Raw genomic sequence first — 19927 nt, forward strand, 5'->3', positions numbered from 1 at the left:
CGATGGAGCTCCCAGGTTTACACCAGCTCCAACACCAATTCCTCAGTTTTACCCCTGCATTCCAGCAGCACTCCCTGCACTGAAGCCACACTTCCTGAATCCCAGGAGCTTGCTGAGTGACCGTGTACTGACTTCTCCAGCTGTGCCGAGCATCCCAAGTGACTGATGCAGGCTCCTGCCTCAGATGTGCTTATTCCAAGGGGTTTATGTGTGACTGGAGTGCACAACGGGAAGAAAGGGAGCAGCACAATTAATATAATACAATATATAATAATTAATAAATATAATGAATATAAACTTAATGATTCCTGATACCACTTCCCTCACTCCACTCACCCACCCCTGCACTGCCTCTTGTCACATGCAACAGGCACATCTCAGCCCCTCTTCCCAGAACCAGCTCAGGAAAATCAGATGGTGACTGACACAAAAGTTTCAGCATAAACTAAAAACGTTTCCTGTTGCATATTCAGTTTTGGATTGTACCTTCCTTTGTCTTAATAATATGCTATTCTGAAGGTAACATCTCATAGCTGAAACCCAGGCACCTCTTCTTCCCCTAGTCAGACCCAAAATTGAAACATTTAATACTTCCTTTTGCACCTGCTAGCCCACTGAGCAGCAATACACTGGAGCAAGAGTAAATCATACCAGAAAGCTACTCTGAACTGGGAAATTGTCCTGAGGAGAAAAGGAGAACTAGTTCCAGCACATAAAAATGCACAGATGTGCTCTTGGGCAGCACCACAGTCCACACACGCAGACAAGAATACGTGTCCACAATGGTATTTTTTGGAATTTTTTACACAACATTAAGACTAATAGGAATGACTACTACCAAAAATGCCTTTATCTACTGCCTCAATTGGAAATATTTTTTTTTCAAAATTTTTTTTTCAAAAATCTCTACCCCACTTGCATTTAATTAATACAGAGCACTCTGGCTTTAAGTAATTATCACAAGATATTACTGTTGTGCTACATTTTCAATTAGTGTGCTTGGTTTCAATTTATTTTTCTAACCATGTAATTATAGATGGAATATAAATATCCATAAACCGTGGCCTGAGAGAAACAGGAAGTCACCACTGCCCGCTCAAGCACAGAGTGAAGTCCATCTCCCGTGGAAAAGTAAAGTCTGTGAGCACAATTAATGATTTCTGCTATGAACACAGAACACAACTCCTGGCATCTCTCCCTATACACATGTGATTTTACAGCAATAGTACTAAACTCTCTGCATCCAAGTGGTGCATGTGCTACAGCACTGCACAGTGCTGCTGGAAACCTCAGGAAGGCCTGAGAATGATGACACCAAAATAGTCACATTTTCTACTCCTCTTTGAGTACTCCTCTCTCAGAACACAGAGAGGGAGATCTTTATAAATAAATGAATGTACACTTCAGCCTCAAACATTACGAAGGCCTCAGTGCCCTTCTCAAAGGAAAGCATTAGTTTGGTTATCTGGCCCTGCTTCAAACATAAATGTGTGTGTTTGTGTATATATACACATATATATATGAAATACACAACTGTGTATTTATTCACTAGATTTATGTCTCCTAGAACATGCTAGGAGCAAGTACGTTTTTTTCTGAAAAAAGTTCACATATGATAACAATTACACAAATTCAGCAAGAAAGTTAGTGCACAAAAATATTTCAAGATTGCTGTGTTATTAACTGGCAATATAAACAGACATCTATTACCCTCTCTAATTCCTGGGAGCCTTTCACTATTTGCAAATGAACCGATGTTTTCCACCACTAAAAACAGAGGAAAATACAGAAGACATTTATCAAAAGGAAAGTGAAGTAAGGATACAGCTCATTGCAGCAGGAAAACAAAGCGAGTGAACTCATGTTTCATCTAAACTTCCTTTTGACTAAGGAAGTACTAAATCTCCAGTATTAGTATGCAAAATCATTTCCTAGCATGACCTATGTGATTTGAGGTTTCACATAAGATACACAGAGTACAACCTGGGAAAAAAGTCAGTGAAAAAAAAATCACAGTCAGCAATTTTCTATTAAAAATACCACAATACAGTTATTTTCTAGGTCCCTCTTCATGAAGTTAACTATCATAGGGCAAAAAACCATTCAAAACCATCACTGCGTGTAGACTGCAGCAAGTTTCAACCACCACTGCAAAAAACTTCTTGGGAGTTCAGACTATTTAACACCTGAGTGTTGCCGTGAACCAAACTGGTCAAATTTGACAACAGAAGCCACAGCAGCAAATAAGTATTTGGTGAGGCTCCTGGCAGCTGGGGATGTTTGAAGATGCCCTACTTCTTAAATACTATTTAAGTTATTGCTTTTGAAGGGACAGATTGATTTTCTCAAAAATTCTGTGATGGATTCAATTTGCCCCACTGCTGCTACTGAGCATTTTTCCTGCGTACAATTTGAATGGGAGCAATTTTTCCCTGCCAATTAAGCACTTCAGTCACAAAACTGCCTGTGCAGAGCAGTACAGCCAGCGAGCAGTACCAACAAGGTAGGACAGGCACATCACTAAACAAGGATTATCCCAACCTTGACCATCAGGTTGAGTTTTCACTCCTGAAATAAATCACAGAATGTTAAGGTTGGAAGGGACCTCTGGAAGTCATCCAGTCCAACCCCCTGCCAAGGCAGGGTCACTCAGAGCAGGTGATACAGGAATACACCCAAGTAGGTTTGGAATGTGTCTCCAGAGAGGAGTCTGGAGAGGTCTCCACGCCCTCCTTGGGCAGCCTCTTTCAGTGTTCTGCCACTGTCATGGGAAGTTGTAACGTAAAATTATAAAAACACTATTTGATGGGATAACACTTTCATCTAAAACTGACTGAGCCAGGCTAGAATAAAGTCACCAGCAGCAGCTGTGGCGTGCCAGGGCCGGAGCCTGCTCTGTGCCACCGCCAGCCCTGCAAGGGAACCACATGTGCTGATTCCTGAGGTGGCCCGGGGGCTGAGCTGCTCATGCCAAAGGCAAGAGCCACTCCTGCAACGTCCAGAGGCCAGCCAGAGCTCTGGACAGAAACTGCAGGTACGTGTTACACCAGGGCACCTCTGCTGCACCGGGGAGCTGCTGCTCAGCTGTGCAGCCAGCCCCGCGCACGCCGTGACCGGCTCTGGCTGCGATGTGCCTGTGTTACCCACACGCTGTCGGGCAGGGCCGCAGCGGCCCCAGTGCCAGCGCTGCCGACCCCCTCCCAGCACAAGCCGCTCGTGAGGAACGGGCGGGAACTGCCGGGGGCGATGGACCCGGGAAGGCGCAGCCCCACACCAGGTAATGGTGCTCGCTACAAACGACAGCCCCGAGCAGCCTCCGTGCCCCCTGACAGGGGCTGGGCCGCCAAGGCACTCCCACCTACTTCCTGAGGGGTTTTCTTCACCTTTCGCCCCTCGGTCCGAGCTCTGCCCCCGCTGCCGCCCTCTCGGTGCCCGGGCAGGGCTGAGCCCCCCCCCCTTCCCCCCCCCACCCCAGCCCCGGTACCAGGGCGGCTCCCCCGGCTAAGGTCCCCCGGCCCCGGCAGTGACGTACCTGGCGCCGGCGGCTCCCGGGGGCGGCACTTCCGGACCTTCCAGTGAGCCTGGAGGAGAGCGAGGGAGAACGAGGGGAAAAGGCATCGATAAGGGGAATAAGGACAATGAACCGGGCCCGCGGCAAAGGCGGCGGAGAGGCCGGGCCGAGGCCCCGCACCCGCCCGTACGGGCCCTTCGGCTCAGTCCCGCCGCCCCCACCCTCCCCCCGGCGCGCCCCGACCCCGCGGCCGCTCCCGTGCGCCCCGGCCGCCGCCCAGCCCCGCCGTCCCGGTACTTGCGGGACCCGGATGAAGTCGCGGCCGCTGCGGCCGCCGCTCCCGCGGCACCACGGGAAGGGCGCCGCGCCCCGCCCGCCGCAGCCGCCGCCCGCCCGTCCATCACCCAGCGCCTCCCGCGCCCATTGGCTCTGAGGCCGCGCGGTCCCGCCCTCACGCGGGAATGTAGCCCTTCATTGGTCAGCTATTAGCAGGGCTCCGCCCCCCTCCGCCATTTATTTCGGGCGCGTTCCACAGCGGTCCCGTAATGGCGCCCCCGGCGGCCGCAGGCCGCGCCCGCCTTTCCCCGCCTCCACCTCGGCCCGGCCCGGCCCTGCCCAGCCGGGCATAGGGCCCCGCGGCCAAGCCCGGCCCTGCCCAGCCCTTCCCTGCCCTTCACTGCTGGGAGTGAACCGCCCTGTCCCTGTCTGCCCCGCGGCCCGGCCTGCGCCCCTCGGGCGTTGGGTGCGGCATTAGCACCATTACAGGGCTCAGGAGTTTTTGCCTCCCCGTGGCCCACCGCACAGAATCGTGGAATCATCAGGGGTGAAAAAGCCCTTTAATATCACCCAGCACTGACTCTTTGACCCCTAAAGCACCCAGCGCCACACCCAGACACCTTTGGCACACCTCCAGGGATGGTGACTCCACCACTGCGCTGAGCAGCCCCTCCAAAGCCCGACCACCTGAACAGTGAAAACATTTTACTAATATCTAATCTGAATCTCCTGTCTCAAGTCAAGGCCATTTCCTGTGATGCTCTCACTGCAGGCACACCACCACCTCACTAGTGAAACAGATTTTTGAGTTAAGTTAACAAAATGAATTAAGCATTTATAATGTAGCTTGTAGAGTTATGTATTGAATTTTAACCTTTTACTTAAAAATCTCTGCCTGGTACAAAGGGCATAGGAAAATGCAAATTTCTGAAGCTTCTTGCATAAAGAACAATACCAGAAGAGGCAAAGAACCCAGATAAAGAAGCTCCTCTCTCTCCAAGCCTATCAAGACTGACAGACGTACTCAGATAAGCACCAAAGGACCAAAAGCGCACGCACAGAGAGGAAAAGTTCAAAAGTTCAGCCATGAAGAAGACCACAATCTTCAGTTTCAGGACCACCGAGAGACCCCCGTGCGACCACCACAGCAAACCACGCGCGCCCAGAAGGGCTTGGACTTATTTAGCATGAGAGGCAAGGACAGGCGGGGCCAGGGGTTGAATATGCATGAAAAAGTTGTGCAATGTATTGCATATGGAACGTCTTTAAGAATAAAAGTGTGGGTCAGACTGAGGCTCGGGGCACAAGTTTTGGAGAGCTATCTCACTTGTGCCGGGTGCTGACATACATACCCACTTCATAACTACCCCAGGTTGTGGAGTCTATTTATTTATTCCGCATATCGCTTCACTAGGGTCCAAATAACCTTTTCTGATTGTACTCCTGATTGATTTTTGTAACGTTTGGGGATGCACAGGGTCTGCAGGGAGCATCAGAGCCTTTCAGAGGAAAAGTGGTCCTTCAGCTCCTTAGTCTGTCTGCAATATCACACTCATCAGGACTCATACAAGTTCAGGAAGAGAAATGCTATGTTTAAAATTGAACTTCAAACATAGCATTAATTTTCCATGTCTCTTAATTTTCACAAGATTTTTGGGATAGGTCTTGATTCTAATAAATAAAAGTATTGGCTATAATACTCAATATAATGTTTATAATTATATATAACTCTATATATAATGATATTCAGTGTCAAATATTGAAGTAAACAAAACTGTGTGAATGCACAATGTATTCTTGTCAGAAGTTTTTCTTTTGAGATATTTTTTAAATAATGAAACTTGTCAGTTCTTAACAACATTTTTAAAGTTTATAGAGTTGGAAATATGAAGTTTTTGTGTGTCTGGTGTCCTGCTTCACTTCAAAAATAGTAAATTTTATCCCAGATTCAGAAAGAGAACGTGTGCCTTGGTGGTGGTCATGAGAGCAATGAACAGATTAATCAACGACCCAGCTACTAACTGGGTAAGGCAGATGCTTTGCATGTTGAACAAACTAAATCATGATGCCTTAACAGCTAAAATGCAGTTTTTAATCTCGTGGAGATAAAACTTTATGAAGTAAATCCGCTTGGCTGCTGTACTGCGTGTTGTCTGTAATGTCGAATGTATTTTGCCTGTTTTTCTGAGCGCAGGGTGAGGAGCTGCGCGGAGCCGCGGGCGCAGCGAGCAGCGCTCGGTGGCGGCTGCACTTCCCCTGGAGCTCACGAGATGGGGCAGGAGCACCCGAACGAGCCCGGCCGGCAGCGCTCCGAGCTCTGCGGTACCGCCCGCGGCCGTGCTCGCTCGGACACCGCTCGGAACCTCGCTGGCTCACCGGCACAATTGACCAGAAGTAATTATCGCAGGGTATTTGCCAGGAGTACTGCTCGGAAAAGGGCAGATGTGTCTCCTTTCGGTCATAACTTTGGAATAAACGTCTGTATCTTAATGTTATTTTTTTTATTATAATAACTTTGATATGTAAGGACTTGTGAGGTATTGATCAACAGCTATGATTTCTAATAAATACATTTTTTTACTTAGTAGGGAGCTAGCACTTATAGGATAGAAAGTGTGCAGATTTCTAAAATGAAAAGAGATAGAGAAAAATTCATAGCATGCTCTTTAAAGATTTGGGATGACTGTTCTCCTGGGTACAGATTTCTTCAAGCTCAAATTTACATCTCTCCAGTGAGCTTTCAATTAGACTATTTGATAACAAGCTAACAGGTTCCTTCATCCCTCAACTAAATGATCTTCAAAGTAAATAATAAGTAAAATAGTTTGAGTGATGCAGGAACACCTTATTTCTCTGATAATTCAGTGTAATGTAGAAAAACACTTCACTGTAAGGCTTGAGTAGTTATCAAGACAGTACTATTTGGGTGCTGCTTTTAGCCGGGGGTATAGAAGCCATGTAAGTCATTCCTCATCTATTTTTAAATACATCATGTGATGTACAGCAGCCAGGAAATTAGAGTGAATGGATTAATGACTGAAAGAAAACCAGTAACTGGACAGGTTTAATCATGAACAGCTGGATGAGGCTGCCTGTGTCCACACACACTGATCAGACATTGCTTTTGGGGATGACAAGGCCTAGTTGTCGTGTCAGTCATGCCCCAAAACCCAGCACTGAGCACAGTGTTGTATGGCAGGGCTGGTGCTGCCTGCAATAGTGGGAATCACCAATGTGAGTTGAATTTTGGACTTGACAATGCTATTGCATGTAGAACCATGAAATGTCTCATTTGTCCAAAGCTGTATAACGCAGCTCTTGTTAAAAAAAAAAAAAAAAAAAAAAAACAAAAAACCCAAAGATTGAAAGATTGGATGCACCTGCCTGGCAGGACATACTCTCCTGGCTGGGAGGGTACCTCTTGAGATCCATCCCACACAATCCCGCCTCAGCCTGAAGGTCACAGCAGGCTCTGGGGTCACAGCAGGCTGAGGTCACAGCAGGCTCTGAGGTCACAGAGGTGCCAGAGCCCCGTGGCTGCACAGCACCACAAGGACCGAGCAGTCAGTCCTTGAGCACAACTGTTGCGGCAGCAGCAGCGGTGGCAGCAGTGGTGCTGACATTGGGACAGAGGTGTCAGGACAGCGGTGGCAGCAAGAGCTGCGGGACTGGCAGAGGGCGAGGCACCATGGCCCTTGCTCTACGCCTCTTCCTCCCGCTCCTCCTGGCCGTGGCCCTGCCTGCCAGGGCTGCCCAGGCTGCTCCGTTGCAAGCGCGGGGAGCAGGTGAGCCGGCAGCCTGGCTCCCCTTTCCCGGGAGAGCGCTCCCTGCTTGCCGGGAAGCGCTGGGGGATGGTTTTCCCCTGGGCTTTAGGGAGGGTTTCCGCTGTGGGAGGGAGAGAGTCCCAATGGGCCCTGGGCTGCTCCACCCTCCCTGCCAGGGATGTTGCACAGGGCCTGCAAGGAGGATGGAGAGTGACCAGGAGCCAGCCCAGAGCTCCCCAGGCCCCTGTGCAGCTTTGGCCGTGTCCTTTCACATCTGGCTGCCACGGCCTTACCCAACTGCCTTGCAGTGCCCCGCTCCCAGAGGCAGAAGGGGATCCCAGCACACCATGAATTACAGAATCACAGAATGACTGGGTTGGAAGAGACCTTCAAGATCATCAGGTCAAACCCAGCCCTAACACCTCAGCTACACAATGGGATGGAGTGCCACTTCCAGTCTGTTTTAATACACATCCTGGGATGGTGACTCCACCACCTCCATGGGCAAACCACTCCAGTACTTTATCACGCTTTCTGTAAAAAACTTTTTCCTAATATCCAACGTATATTTCCCTTGGCACAGCTTAAGACTCTGTCCTCTCATTCTGTCAGTTGCTGCCATGGAAATGGTTCTGATATGTGCTCCCTTCTAGGTTGGATTGCTGGAAATGTTTTTCCAGCACCTTGGCTGGAAGAAAATTTGGATCCAGTGGGTCCTCCCACAGGTAAGATATCTATGTTCTTCCATAGAATAGTGATTGACAACATGGCAAGAAGCAGGTGACAGAAGCTTCTGTGGCTGTTGAGTTACAGGTGTGTCTGCAGAGTGGAATTTTCTAGCTCCTGGGCTGGATGCTGTGCACAAGCCCAGCGCCCATCGCAGGGGTGAGTAGTGTGTCCCTGCTGGCCCCAGAGGCTGAGCACTGGTTTTGTGCCATGCATTCCTGGGAAATTGAACAACTTTCTCTTAAGGACCTCCAAAAGGAGAGACCCAAGCTAAAGGAGAAAATAAATCTCTGAAGCCTTCCGAAATTCTGGACCAGATGCTAAGTGATCTGGAGAGACGCCGTGGTGGGTGCATTTCCCTCAGCCTTCCCCTAGGACTCAGCAGCCGGGGGCGTTCCTTCCACATCTGGACACGCCGTGCCTGGCACAGCGGGAAGGGATCCATGGCAGCCTGGCTGCCCCGCTGCTGCTTTCACGGCCTGCAGGGCTGTTTCCCAGCCTGGCCTGGCTGCAGCTTCTCCCCAGCCGCTGCAGGAAGGCATTTGGCAGCAGCTGACAGGGAGCCCAAACTGCACCATGGGCCGTGCACACCCTGAGATCCCCTGCAATTTCCCAGTCTCTGAGCAGATCAGGAAAGGAAGCTGTTTGAAGGAGGGAGGGTTTTAGGGAGAGACCCCCAAAGCCCATCTGATTTCCTGAAGCCTATCCATGACTTCGGCAAGTATCGCCTCCTGAGGATGCCACCTTCTGGTTGAGGAACAGCGCCATCGGATCCAGCTGTGCCTCTTCCTTTCTACAGAAATGAAAGGAGAGCCTGTGCATAAGGAAGCATTTCCCAGAGGAAGCAGTGATTCTGTGCCAGCCCCTGCTGCAGGAAGGGAGGCGATGCCAGGCACAGTCACTGGAGGTAATTGCTGTGCCTCTGGGCCTGAGCCCTGCTGAGGCTTGAGCTGCCCTCTCTGCTGCTTGGCAGTGCGGGCACAGCCCGGAAAAGATCGGCACAGCCAAGAGGAATTATCCTGAGCAGGCTCAGGGCACTCGGGTACTGAGCAGTCCTGCTGGGTTCCCTCTGTGGGAGACACATCCCGAAACCTGGGAGAGACTGCACAGGGTGCCCATGGTGGGGAAAGTGCAGAGGGTGAGAGCAAGGCCCTGAGAGGGCCTGGCTATTTGCCCTTTGGCTTGGGGAGGTGTCCCAGCAGAAGGAGGACAGGAGGGACAGAGGGAGGGAGGGACAGTTGTGGCACTGCCGGCTGCAGTCTTCCCCTGTTCTTTAGGGAGGATTTCCTCTGTGTGGGAGTGAGAGACTCCCATTGGGCCATGGGCTGCTCCAGCTGCCCCTCCAGGGATGTTGCACAGGGCAGGGAAAGAGTGTGGAGAGTGACCAGGAGCCAGCCCAGAGTTCCCCAGGCCCCTGTGCAGCTTTGGCCATGTCCATTGACATCTGGCTGCCACGGCCTTACCCAACTGCCTTGCAGTGCCCATTTCTCAGAGGCAGAAGGGGATCCCAGCACACCATGGAAATGGTTCTGATCTGTGCTCCCTTCTAGATTGGGATCGTGAGATGGATGATCTGGAAATTCTGGCACATAACCATTTTAAGTCCTTGGAGGATGTTGGAGGCAAGTCTTCAGAGTGCCTTTCCTGACAGAGTAATCAGTGCCTATGTGGCAAGAGCTCACTCATGCTACATTTACCTTTAACATAACTGCAGCGTTCAAGGAATCTGGAAAACTTGCCCTGCTCCCTTCTAGAGCCCAGAGCGATCCCACAGGATCGCTGTCAGTGGGAGGAAGGAGCATTTGGCTGTCCATCTTCCACCCAGTGTGTCCTTCCGTGTGCTCTGTGCAGCCAGGGAGAAGAGCAGAGAGGGAAGGGGCTGGGCCCAGGGCTGTGCCCCGGGGCTGAGCCTTTCACAGCTCCTTTGCCGGCCCCAGGGAGCCTGAGCTGCTCCTGCTGCTGCTGCTGCTGTCAAGGCCTGGCCCTGGCTGGGGCTGGGTTTAGAGCTGCTGGCAGCTCCAGGGAGTCCTTTCTGCCCCGACTGCCCAGCAAGGGGCTCCTTCCAACCCAGTGTGGGGCCGCCGCAGGCACGTGCTCCCCCTGCCCCTGCTCCTGAGTGGGAGGCAGAGCTGAGCGAGTGCCTTGGAGGCCACCAATCACCCAGGGGCACTCTCTGCCACTCTGGCCTGAAGGAGAATCTTCAGCAGAGACACAGGAGCTGTTCTGTGCTGCCTTTCTTTGCAGATAACCCTGTTGGTGAAGGTGATGCAGATTCCCAACCCTTGTCCAGGACGGAGCCTCTGGGATCGAGGAATGATCCTCTGGGAGATGCTGAGGGTAGGTCAAGGCCTGTTCCCCTTGGAAAGCTGCCAGCTCAGACCCCAACGGTCAGTCCCTGGGAAACAGGAATTGTGCACCAACACCCCTCCCGCTGCAGCTGCTCCCGGAGCTGGCCCTGAGTGCCCAGAGGCCCAAGGCACAGGAGCAGCCCCGAGAGGGAGCCCTGCTGCGAGCCCAGGGCCAGAGCCAGCCCTGGCTCCTGACTGGGCAGGGGCTGCACTGGCTCCTGACAGGGCCTGACTCTGTCCCCTGGGGCTGGGGGAGCTGTCCCAGGGCAGGGAGGGCCAGGGCTGGCAGGGGCTGCTCAGGGATGGGTTTGGCCCGTGTCCGTCAAAGCAGCGACTGCCCAAGCAGCTGCGCTGGCCCCGGGCTCTCCTCCCGGCCTGCTGGGCTTTGTTGGGTGGCACAGCCTGTGCCAAGAGTCAGCAAGGTGCCTGCAGGCCCCAGCTCTGGGGGAAACAGAGAGCGTCCTGGCCGTATGCACCGTGCTGCCAGCTCAGCAGTGCAGCACAGCGCGGGCTCACGCTCCCCATTGCTCCCACAGATGCAGCCAGCACCACAGCACCTGTTCCAGATTCCCAGAAAGGCATCGGAAGGGGTTTCTGTCAGGAAACTTGCTGTTTGCTAACATTAATGTCCATTGTGGCTGGTGGGGAGCTTGTCTTCATGTTGTGCTGCGTTGGAATCTGGTATTGCTGGAGGAGAAAACAGTGAGTGTTTTGTTCATGTTTTCCTCAAACAGTGTCTTTTGAAAGTCTAATGTAGACAGGAAAGGTTCCCAGAGAGGCTGCAGTGGAGTTGTGGCCAGTCTGTGGTTGTCCAAAGAACTCTGCTGAGGGTTCTGCTGCTGCTCAATGCTTTCATTGGCCTCTTAATTGCTGGGCCTTGTCCTGGGGGGCCCGCTGGGGCTGCAGCCAGTGCTGGCTCCTACTGAGGCTGCCTGGCCAAGAGCAGCCCCAGGGGCACAGGGCAGAGGTGAGGCAAGGTGGGGAGGAGAAAGAGCAGGGATGAGATTGCCCTTGCAAGGCAGTCGCGCTCTGGGGCTCGCTCCTGGCCAGGGAGCCTGCCCAGAGCCGTCCCCTGCTCGCCGGGGCCTTGAGGGGCAGCTGTCCAGCTGGGCCAAGGTGTGCCAGCAGCTCCAGCCGGGCAGGGGAGCCTTGCCAGCTCTGGACCCTGCTGTGCAGGAGGGTCCCAGTGTGCCACTGGCAGCTGGTGGCCTCAGGCTCTCCTCTCTCCACAGGCACAGCCTTGAAGAAAAGCTGAAAGCTGGTGGCTGGTCCCGAGACCTCTACAGCTCAGAGAGAATTAGCAGCAGCTTGCAGTCTGACGAGTTTTTATTTGACCCTTCAAGCTCTGGGCTTCTTTGAGGCCACAGGCCCAGACCTCCATCCAGGGCATAAGGTGAAAGCCCCAGGAAAGGACTTGGAAGTGGTCAACTGAACCCTGACTGAGAGATTCCCAAATGAGCTTTTTGGTTTCAATAAAGAGATGGAGCTGTCACCCCCGTGTCCGGGTGGTACCACCAGCAAAGCCCAGCCAGCACCAGCACTGGCTGAGCTCCATGCCCAGGAGCAGCCGTGGATGCCCACGGTGAGGGCAGGCAGGAGCCAGGCAGGGGCTGCTGTGAGCAGCGGCGGGGCCCCGAGGGGCTGGGGGAGCCCATGCTGAGTGTCCCTGGGCTGAGGGCACATTTCCTTCTGTGGGATCATCTGGGCCTGGAGCTCCTCCAGTGGCATGCCCAGGAAAAGAGGGAAGCCATCAAGAGCATCTCCAGGGACACAGCCTGACCTGCAATGCCAGCAGGCAAAACAAAGCTCCTCCCTAATTAACACACACTTGATAGGACCTAATTGATGGGCCATCAGCAATCCAGGGTGCTGCACAGGGTCTGCTCCTCTGGGCGGGGGCCAGAAGGGAAGGGAAGGGCTGTGTGGCCTCGGGGCCTGATGGGGCTGATGAACAGCCCCAGAGGCACAGCAAGCCAGCTGCAATCACACTTGATTTCCAGGTCAAAACACTTGGCCTAGCTGGCCTGGGCTTCCCCATAAGGCACGTGGGGACTTTGGAGTCCCCCAAAGGGTGCACGAGGGACTAGGGTCCCTTGTGAGACACACAGGGATATTTTAGGTTCTCTCTGAGGCATGGAGGACTCTGGGGGTCCACTGTAAGTCATGCAAGGGATTTGGAATCCTGTGTGAGGCACGCAGGGGGCTTGGGATGTCTCCCACGGTGTGCAGGGTGCTGGGGGTCTCTGCTGAGGCCCGTGACGGGGTTTTGGGGTCTCATTTCAGATGTGGAGAGGGCTGCGGACTCTCATAAGCGTGCCGGTGCTTTGCGTCCCTCCTGCTGCAGGCAGTGGGGCTGGAGTCTCTTCTGAGGCACGCAGGGGCCGGAGCCCTCCCGGCTTCCCTGCTTGGCCCTCCCGGGCCCTGCCTCCAGCGGAGCCGGGCACAGGCAGCCCCGCAGGCAGAGCGGCGGGACCGGGCACCGCTCAGCGCCCGAGGGGACGGAACCGATGCCACAGGAGCCTGGGGAGCCCTGAGCAGGGCCCTGGCGCTGCCCGCCCGGCTCTCTCGGGCCTGTGGCCATCCCGGGCACCAAGGGCTCGCTCTGTGTCGCGCTCTAAGCTGAGCGCCCGGCTCCTGCCACTGCCTTGGGAACGCTGAGGGGCATTCGGGGACGGAACTGAACTTGCCACGGAGAGATTTCATAGGAGACTTGTTTAGGCCTCTGGCAGACTTGTTTAGGCCCTCTTTAAGTTGACAAACAACTTAAAATCCCAGGCTGAATCATGTGCTTTAACGTGTGGGGATTCCTTGAAGACGCTTTGTAACTCCCCGTGGTGCCGGGCCGGGCCGTGTCCCAGCGAGCACCAACAGCCAGGAGCTCCGATGCATGCAGCATGGCTGGCACCAGGGAAACGAGTCAACATCCCTACAGCTGCCCGCTCTGCCTGCAGGGCTGTCACGCAACAGCAATGTTCCAGCAAGAACAGGCATTTTTACATCCTCAGGACGATGTGCTCTTGTGGTCCTGGTGGTGGGTCAGAGAGAAAAGCCAAATGTGACAGACTGAACTTGACTGTAGGAGAGGGATGGCTCAGCAGAGGACCTGGGGACCTGCGGTGCCAGCCAGTGACCGGGCACTCGGACACAGCAGGAAGACCCCGACTATCCCACTTCAGCTGGGAGGGTATAAAAGCCCAGAGGTTCTTTGTTCAGGGTCCTCCAGAGGCACCAGCTCAAGCTGCCACTGTTCCACCATGATAAAATTGTTCTAGGGATCCAGAGGTCTGACACTCTGCTATGGAGGACATTCCACATTTCCAATCTTTTGGGCATTTAGGAGCTTTTGATTTTGCTCTGCACCCAAGAAAAACAAACCCCCAAATGTGCACAAATAACTCCTTTAGCATTTCCTCCTTTTATTTTCAGCCGATTTTTACATTGCTCTCTGCTATCTTGTCCTTGCGATAAATTAATGCTCCAATTTCTTAATTAAAGAAAAAGTATTAATTGGTCCAAATAAAAATTTAGAGAATAACAATGAAAAGCCACTATCCAAAAAAAGGTCAGGGCCGAGCCCGGGTATCGGCGCTGGGTGAGACACAGGCTTGACCGCTACAGCAGAGGGTCCCCTATGCTTCACGCCGACTGTCCTGCCTGAGCAATTTTTATACGGTTTTTCTTGCCCGAGGCAGAGTCCCTTTTCTTCCTTTTTGGACTGCACATATTCAGGTGGAGTTCTTTCTCTGTGGCAAGTTGAACAAAACACGTCCGGAGAGTGATGAGCACCCATGATCGCGTTCCCGGAATTCGGCATTGAGACGTATCTCCCCGTATCTCCCCGATGGCTCCGGCTATCTCAATCTCAGATATTTATCGCGTATTCTTCGTCCCGGGTGTTCCTCAGACCGCCTTGATGGACGATCCATCTCTGGGCTGGCCACGTTCATTTGATTGTAAATTAAGTTCTCCCTCCCTTGTCCAGGTGGTTTTGACATTGTGTTGCAATCCCTGTCACTGGCATGTGCATTTTAAAACTTCTTATAAGAGTATATCTTAACAGTACATGACAATAAAATATACAACAATCTTCTTTGCACAGATTATCATATACATCTAGAACATCCTCATCTTTCCAAAATTCCTGTGCCTATTTAAGTCCAGCCTGGGATGGTGCCCCCATTTTTAGTTCAGTTCTGTAGCGATTTATCCCCAGCAATCCTGCTGACCACATCCATTTCAATGCTGCAAAAACCTAACTCTGGGCTGCAGTATGTGAATCACGCTCTGGTGTGTGAGGTGGCAGAGCAGCAGAGGAGGCATTCTTCAGAAGGGACATTCGGTAGATTAGTGAAGTGACTGTCAGAACCCGGGCTCGTTCTTAGAACGCCTGCGCCACACCAGGAGTGCGGAACTGCCTCGGCAGGGGGATTTACCAGAGGCAGAACCTTTAGAGCCACTTGCTGGAAGGTGCCAGAAACAAGCCACAACAGGGACCAGGCAGAGGAGAGAGGAGGCAGCTCTCCGTCTTGAGGTTCCACAAGAAAGGGTTTATTTCAGGTGAAAAGAACAGAAACAAAGAGCCCCGGGCACTCCTGTGCAAGATACAAGTCAGGGGGCGCATACAAACAGCTAACCAACAGGGAATCCTCAGGGGAGGAGTGGGGGGATTACACCAAGTGTCTGGAGCCAGTTGGGGTAGGAGGGTGGAGGGGATGGGCCACATGGGCCAGTGGGGCTTCGAGGAATAGGGGAATTCCAAAGGGGTGTTGCAATCAGGGATTGGCCCCATGTGAAAGTGGCAGGGAAGGTTCGGGGACCAAGGGACTGGGTTGCTATGACAGGCAAGGAAAGAGCTGAACAAGAGGCGGGGAATGGCATGAGGGTCAGCTTTGAGGGAGGGTAAAACCCGGGGGTAAGCAAACTCAGGGTGAAAATTGGGGTACAACAGAACAAACCACCTAACAAGGAAACAATAAAATAAATTTGTACCGTAACAATCAAGAGTGTCTCCAGGCACACAGTCTGACCAGCAATGTCAGCAGGCAAAATAAAGGTTTTGCTGAGCAATGGCCCTTGGATGAAGCAAAACATTTACAATCAGAGCAGTCCATTTGTACAGATGGGGGTACACTCTGGGGGTACAGCCAATGCCATGAGGTCACAGCAGGCTCTGGGGTCACAGCAGGCTGAGGTCACAGCAGGCTCTGAGGTCACAGAGGTGCCAGAGCCCCGTGGCTGCACAGCACCACAAGGACCGAGCAGTCAGCCCTTGAGCACAACTGTTGCAGCAGCAGCGGCGGTGGCAGCAGTGGTGCTGACATTGGCACAGCGGTGTCAGGACAGCAGTGGCAGCAAGAGCTGCGGGACTGGCAGAGGGCGAGGCACCATGGCCCTTGCTCTACGCCTCTTCCTCCCGCTCCTCCTGGCCGTGGCCCTGCCTGCCAGGGCTGCCCAGGCTGCTCCGTTGCAAGCGCGGGGAGCAGGTGAGCCGGCAGCCTGGCTCCCCTTTCCCAGGAGAGCGCTCCCTGCTTGCCGGGAAGCGCTGGGGGATGGTTTTCCCCTGGGCTTTAGGGAGGGTTTCCGCTGTGGGAGGGAGAGAGTCCCAATGGGCCCTGGGCTGCTCCACCCTCCCTGCCAGGGATGTTGCACAGGGCCTGCAAGGAGGATGGAGAGTGACCAGGAGCCAGCACAGAGCTCCCCAGGCCCCTGTGCAGCTTTGGCCGTGTCCTTTCACATCTGGCTGCCACGGCCTTACCCAACTGCCTTGCAGTGCCCCGCTCCCAAAGACAGAAGGGGATCCCAGTACACCATGGAAATGGTTCTGATCTGTGCTCCCTTCTAGACTGGGATCATGACTTGGATTATTTGGAAGTCCTGATGAATGATGACTTGAAGTTCTTGGAGGATGTTGGAGGCAAGTTTTCATTGTGCCTTTCCTGAGAGAATAACCAGAGTCAATGTGACAAGAGCTCACTCATGAGCCATTTCCCTTAACATCATCTTAAGTTTGAAGGAAACTGGAAGCCTTGCCCTGCTCCCTTCTGGAGCCCAGAGCGATCCCACAGGATCGCTGTCAGTGGGAGGAAGGAGCATTTGGCTGTCCATCTTCCTCCCATGTGCAATGCCAGTGTGTCCTTCCGTGTGCTCTGTGCAGCCACGGAGGAGAGCAGAGAGGGAAGGGGCCGGGCTCAGGGCTGCACCCCCGGGCTAAGCCTTGGGTGCAGCCTGAGGATCTCCTACAGCGCCACGGGAGCTGTTCTGTCCTGCCTTTCTTTGCAGCTGAACCTGTTGCTGAAGGTGGTGCAGCTTCCCAACCCATACCCAGTACTGACCCTCTGGGAGATGCTGAGGGTAGGTCAAGGCCTTTCCCCCTGGGAGAGCTGCCAGCTCAGAGCCCAAAGCTCGGCCAGGGGGGCATCGCTGCAGGTGCCAGGACAGAACCATGCACGTGTGTGCCCTCGCCCTGCACCGTCCCCTCAGCGCTCCTGCAGCTCAGTGCTGCCCGTGCAGATCTGCAGAGATGACAGAAGCTCCTGTGGCTGTTTTGTTACAGGTGTGTCGGCAGAGAGGACATTCCCAGGACCTTTGGTGGAAGTTGCACACAAGCCCAGCTCCCATCACAAGGGTGAGTGGTGTGTCCCTGCTGACCCCACAGGCTGTGCACTGGTTTTGTGGCATCCAGTCCTGGGAAATGGAACTACTTTCTGTTAAGGTCCTCTGAGAGGGAAGAACAAACCTAGAGGAGAGAAGGAATCGCTTGAGTCAAACAACATCCTGAAACAAATAGTGGAGAAACTGCACAAAGAGCATGGTGAGAGCATTTCCCTCAGCCTTCCCCTGGGACTCAGCAGCCGGGGGCATTCCTTCCACATCTGGACACGCCGTGCCTGGCACAGCGGGAAGGGATCCATGGCAGCCTGGCTGCCCCGCTGCTGCTTTCACGGCCTGCAGGGCTGTTTCCCAGCCTGGCCTGGCTGCAGCTTCTCCCCAGCCGCTGCAGGAAGGCATTTGGCAGCAGCTGACAGGGAGCCCAAACTGCACCGTGGGCCGTGCACACCCTGAGATCCCCTGCAATTTCCCAGTCTTTGGGTAGATCAGGTTTAGGGGCTGTTTGGAGAAGGGACCAGCATCCGACTGTCCCAAAATCCTGAGTGTTTTTCGATCCTTACCCATGCCTTTCACAAGTATCGCCTCCTGAAGCTGTCACTTTCCCCATTCCCAAAAGGGAATGTTTCCATCTGATCCAGCTGTCTCTTTTCCATTCTCCAGAGATGGAAGGAGAGGCTGTGCAGAAGGAAGCATTTCCCAGAGGAAGCAGTGATTCTGTGCCAGCCTCTGCTGCAGGAAGGGAGGCGATGCCAGGCACAGTCACTGGAGGTAATTGCTGTGCCTCTGGGCCTGAGCCCTGCTGAGGCTTGAGCTGCCCTCTCTGCTGCTTGGCAGTGCGGGCACAGCCCGGAAAAGATCGGCACAGCCAAGAGGAATTATCCTGAGCAGGCTCAGGGCACTCGGGTACTGAGCAGTCCTGCTGGGTTCCCTCTGTGGGAGACACATCCCGAAACCTGGGAGAGACTGCACAGGGTGACCATGGTGGGGAAAGGGCAGAGGGCGAGAGCAAGGCTCCAGTGTGTCCTGAGAGGGACTGGCTATGGGCCCGTGGGCTGGGGGAGGTGTCCTAGCAGAAGGAGGGCAGGAGGGACAGAGGGAGGGAGGGAGGGAGGGAGGGAGGGACAGTTGTGGCACTGCCTGCTGCAGTCTTCCCCTGGCCTTTAGGGAGGATTTCCTCTGCATGAGAGTGAGAGACTCCCATTGGGCCGTGGGCTGCTCCAGCTGCCCTTCCAGGGATGTTGCACAGGGCAGGGAAAGAGTGTGGAGAGTGACCAGGAGCCAGCCCAGAGTTCCCCAGGCCCCTGTGCAGCTTTGGCCATGTCCATTGACATCTGGCTGCCACGGCCTTACCCAACTGCCTTGCAGTGCCCATTTCTCAGAGGCAGAAGGGGATGCCAGCACACCCTGAAAAATGTTCTCATCTGTGCTCCGTTCTAGATGAGGTTGATGGGAAGGCTCCTCCATTAGCTTGGCTGAATGAAGTTCTGAAGCCCTTGGAGCCTCCTGCAGGTATGTTCCCACTGTCCCACCAAGGAATAATTGCTGACAGCCTGCCAGGACAGGTGACAGAAGCTTCTCTGGCTGTTCAATTACAGCTGTGTCTGCAGGGAGGAATTTTCCTGCCCCTTTGCTGATTGCTCCACGCAAGCCTGGCTCCCTTCGCAGGGGTGAGTAGTGTGTCCCTGCTGACCCCACAAGCTGTGCACTGGTTTTGTGGCATCCAGTCCTGAGAAATGGAACTACTTTCTGTTAAGGTCCTCTGAGAGGGAAGAACAAACCTAGAGGAGAGAAGGAATCACTTGAGTCAAACAACATCCTGAAACAAATAGTGGAGAAACTGCACAAAGAGCATGGTGAGAGCATTTCCCTCAGCCTTCCCCTGGGACTCAGCAGCTGGGGGCTTTCCCTGCACATCTGAACATGCTGTGCGCGGAACAGTGGGAAGGAACCCATGGCAGCCTTGCGGCCCCACTGTTGCTTTCACACCTTGCAGGGCTGTTTCCCAGTCCCCAGCCTCTGCATTTGGCACCAGCTGACAGGGTGGCCAAACTGCATCACGGGCCATGCACATTTTGGGATCCCCTGCAATTTCCCAGTGTCTGAGCAGATCAGGAGGCGCAGCTCATTGCAAGGGTGTGCTACTGACAAGGGAGTGCTCTGGCCCAGTGACAAGAGCTTGGGACATTTCCTGATCCATATCAATGTCTTTGACAAGCCTTGCCTCCTGAAGATGCCCCCTCCCCAGTGAGGAACAGCCCCCCTGATCCAGCTGTGCCTCTTCCTTTCTCCAGAGATGGAAGGAGAGGCTGTGCTAAAGGCTGAGTTTCCCGGAGGAACCAGTAGCTCATTGGCAGCCTCTGCTGCAGGAAGGGAGGCGATGCCAGGCACAGTCACTGGAGGTAACTGCTGTGTCTCTGGGCCTGAGCCCTGCTGAGGCTTGAGCTGCCCTCTCTGCTGCTTGGCAGTGCAGGCACAGCCCAGACAAGAGCGGCACAGCCCAGGGGAATTATCCTGAGCAGGCTCAGGGCACTCGGGTACTGAGCAGTCCTGTTGGGGTCCCTCTGTGGGAGACACATCGCGAAACCTGGGAGAGACTGCACAGGGTGACCATGGTGGGGAAAGGGCAGAGGGCAGGAGCAAGGCTCCAGTGTGTCCTGTGAGGACCTGGCTATGTCCCCGGGGCTCTGGGAAGT

At 53.9% G+C, this 19927-nt stretch overlaps 1 protein-coding gene and 2 long non-coding RNA genes across 5 annotated transcripts in view; 2 read left to right on the top strand and 1 right to left on the bottom strand.

Annotated features, from left to right (window-relative positions):
• Positions 1-1709: 1709 nt before the first annotated feature.
• On the bottom strand, positions 1710-3858 carry LOC128813994 (uncharacterized). The gene is made up of 3 exons (XR_008439241.1): positions 3809-3858; positions 3533-3581; positions 1710-1767 (listed from the first exon to the last, which is right to left on the bottom strand). It is a non-coding gene; the product is annotated as an uncharacterized LOC128813994 (long non-coding RNA).
• Positions 3859-7209: 3351 nt separating this feature from the next.
• The window catches only part of LOC128813786 (uncharacterized), a 43987-nt gene continuing 31269 nt past the window's right edge, over positions 7210-19927 (top strand). The window contains exons 1-9 of one of the 3 annotated variants that reach the window (XM_053989130.1): positions 7210-7572; positions 8205-8276; positions 8365-8436; positions 8524-8622; positions 9077-9184; positions 9828-9899; positions 10522-10614; positions 11162-11327; positions 11858-12117. In XM_053989130.1, the coding sequence (XP_053845105.1) occupies positions 7476-7572; positions 8205-8276; positions 8365-8436; positions 8524-8622; positions 9077-9184; positions 9828-9899; positions 10522-10614; positions 11162-11327; positions 11858-11984 (906 nt within the window). In that variant the 5' untranslated portion in view covers positions 7210-7475 and the 3' untranslated portion in view covers positions 11985-12117. Of the gene's footprint in view, positions 7573-8204; positions 8277-8364; positions 8437-8523; positions 8623-9076; positions 9185-9827; positions 9900-10521; positions 10615-11161; positions 11328-11857; positions 12118-19927 lie in introns of those variants that run through there. The other 2 variants (XM_053989127.1, XM_053989128.1) reach the window with 2 other exon arrangements.
• On the top strand, positions 17899-18888 carry LOC128813789 (uncharacterized). Its single transcript, XR_008439178.1, has 3 exons — positions 17899-18002; positions 18672-18743; positions 18830-18888. It is a non-coding gene; the product is annotated as an uncharacterized LOC128813789 (long non-coding RNA).

The sequence above is a fragment of the Vidua macroura genome, chromosome 13 (genome assembly GCF_024509145.1).
Source record: "Vidua macroura isolate BioBank_ID:100142 chromosome 13, ASM2450914v1, whole genome shotgun sequence".
Classification (NCBI taxonomy): Eukaryota; Metazoa; Chordata; class Aves; order Passeriformes; family Viduidae; genus Vidua; species Vidua macroura.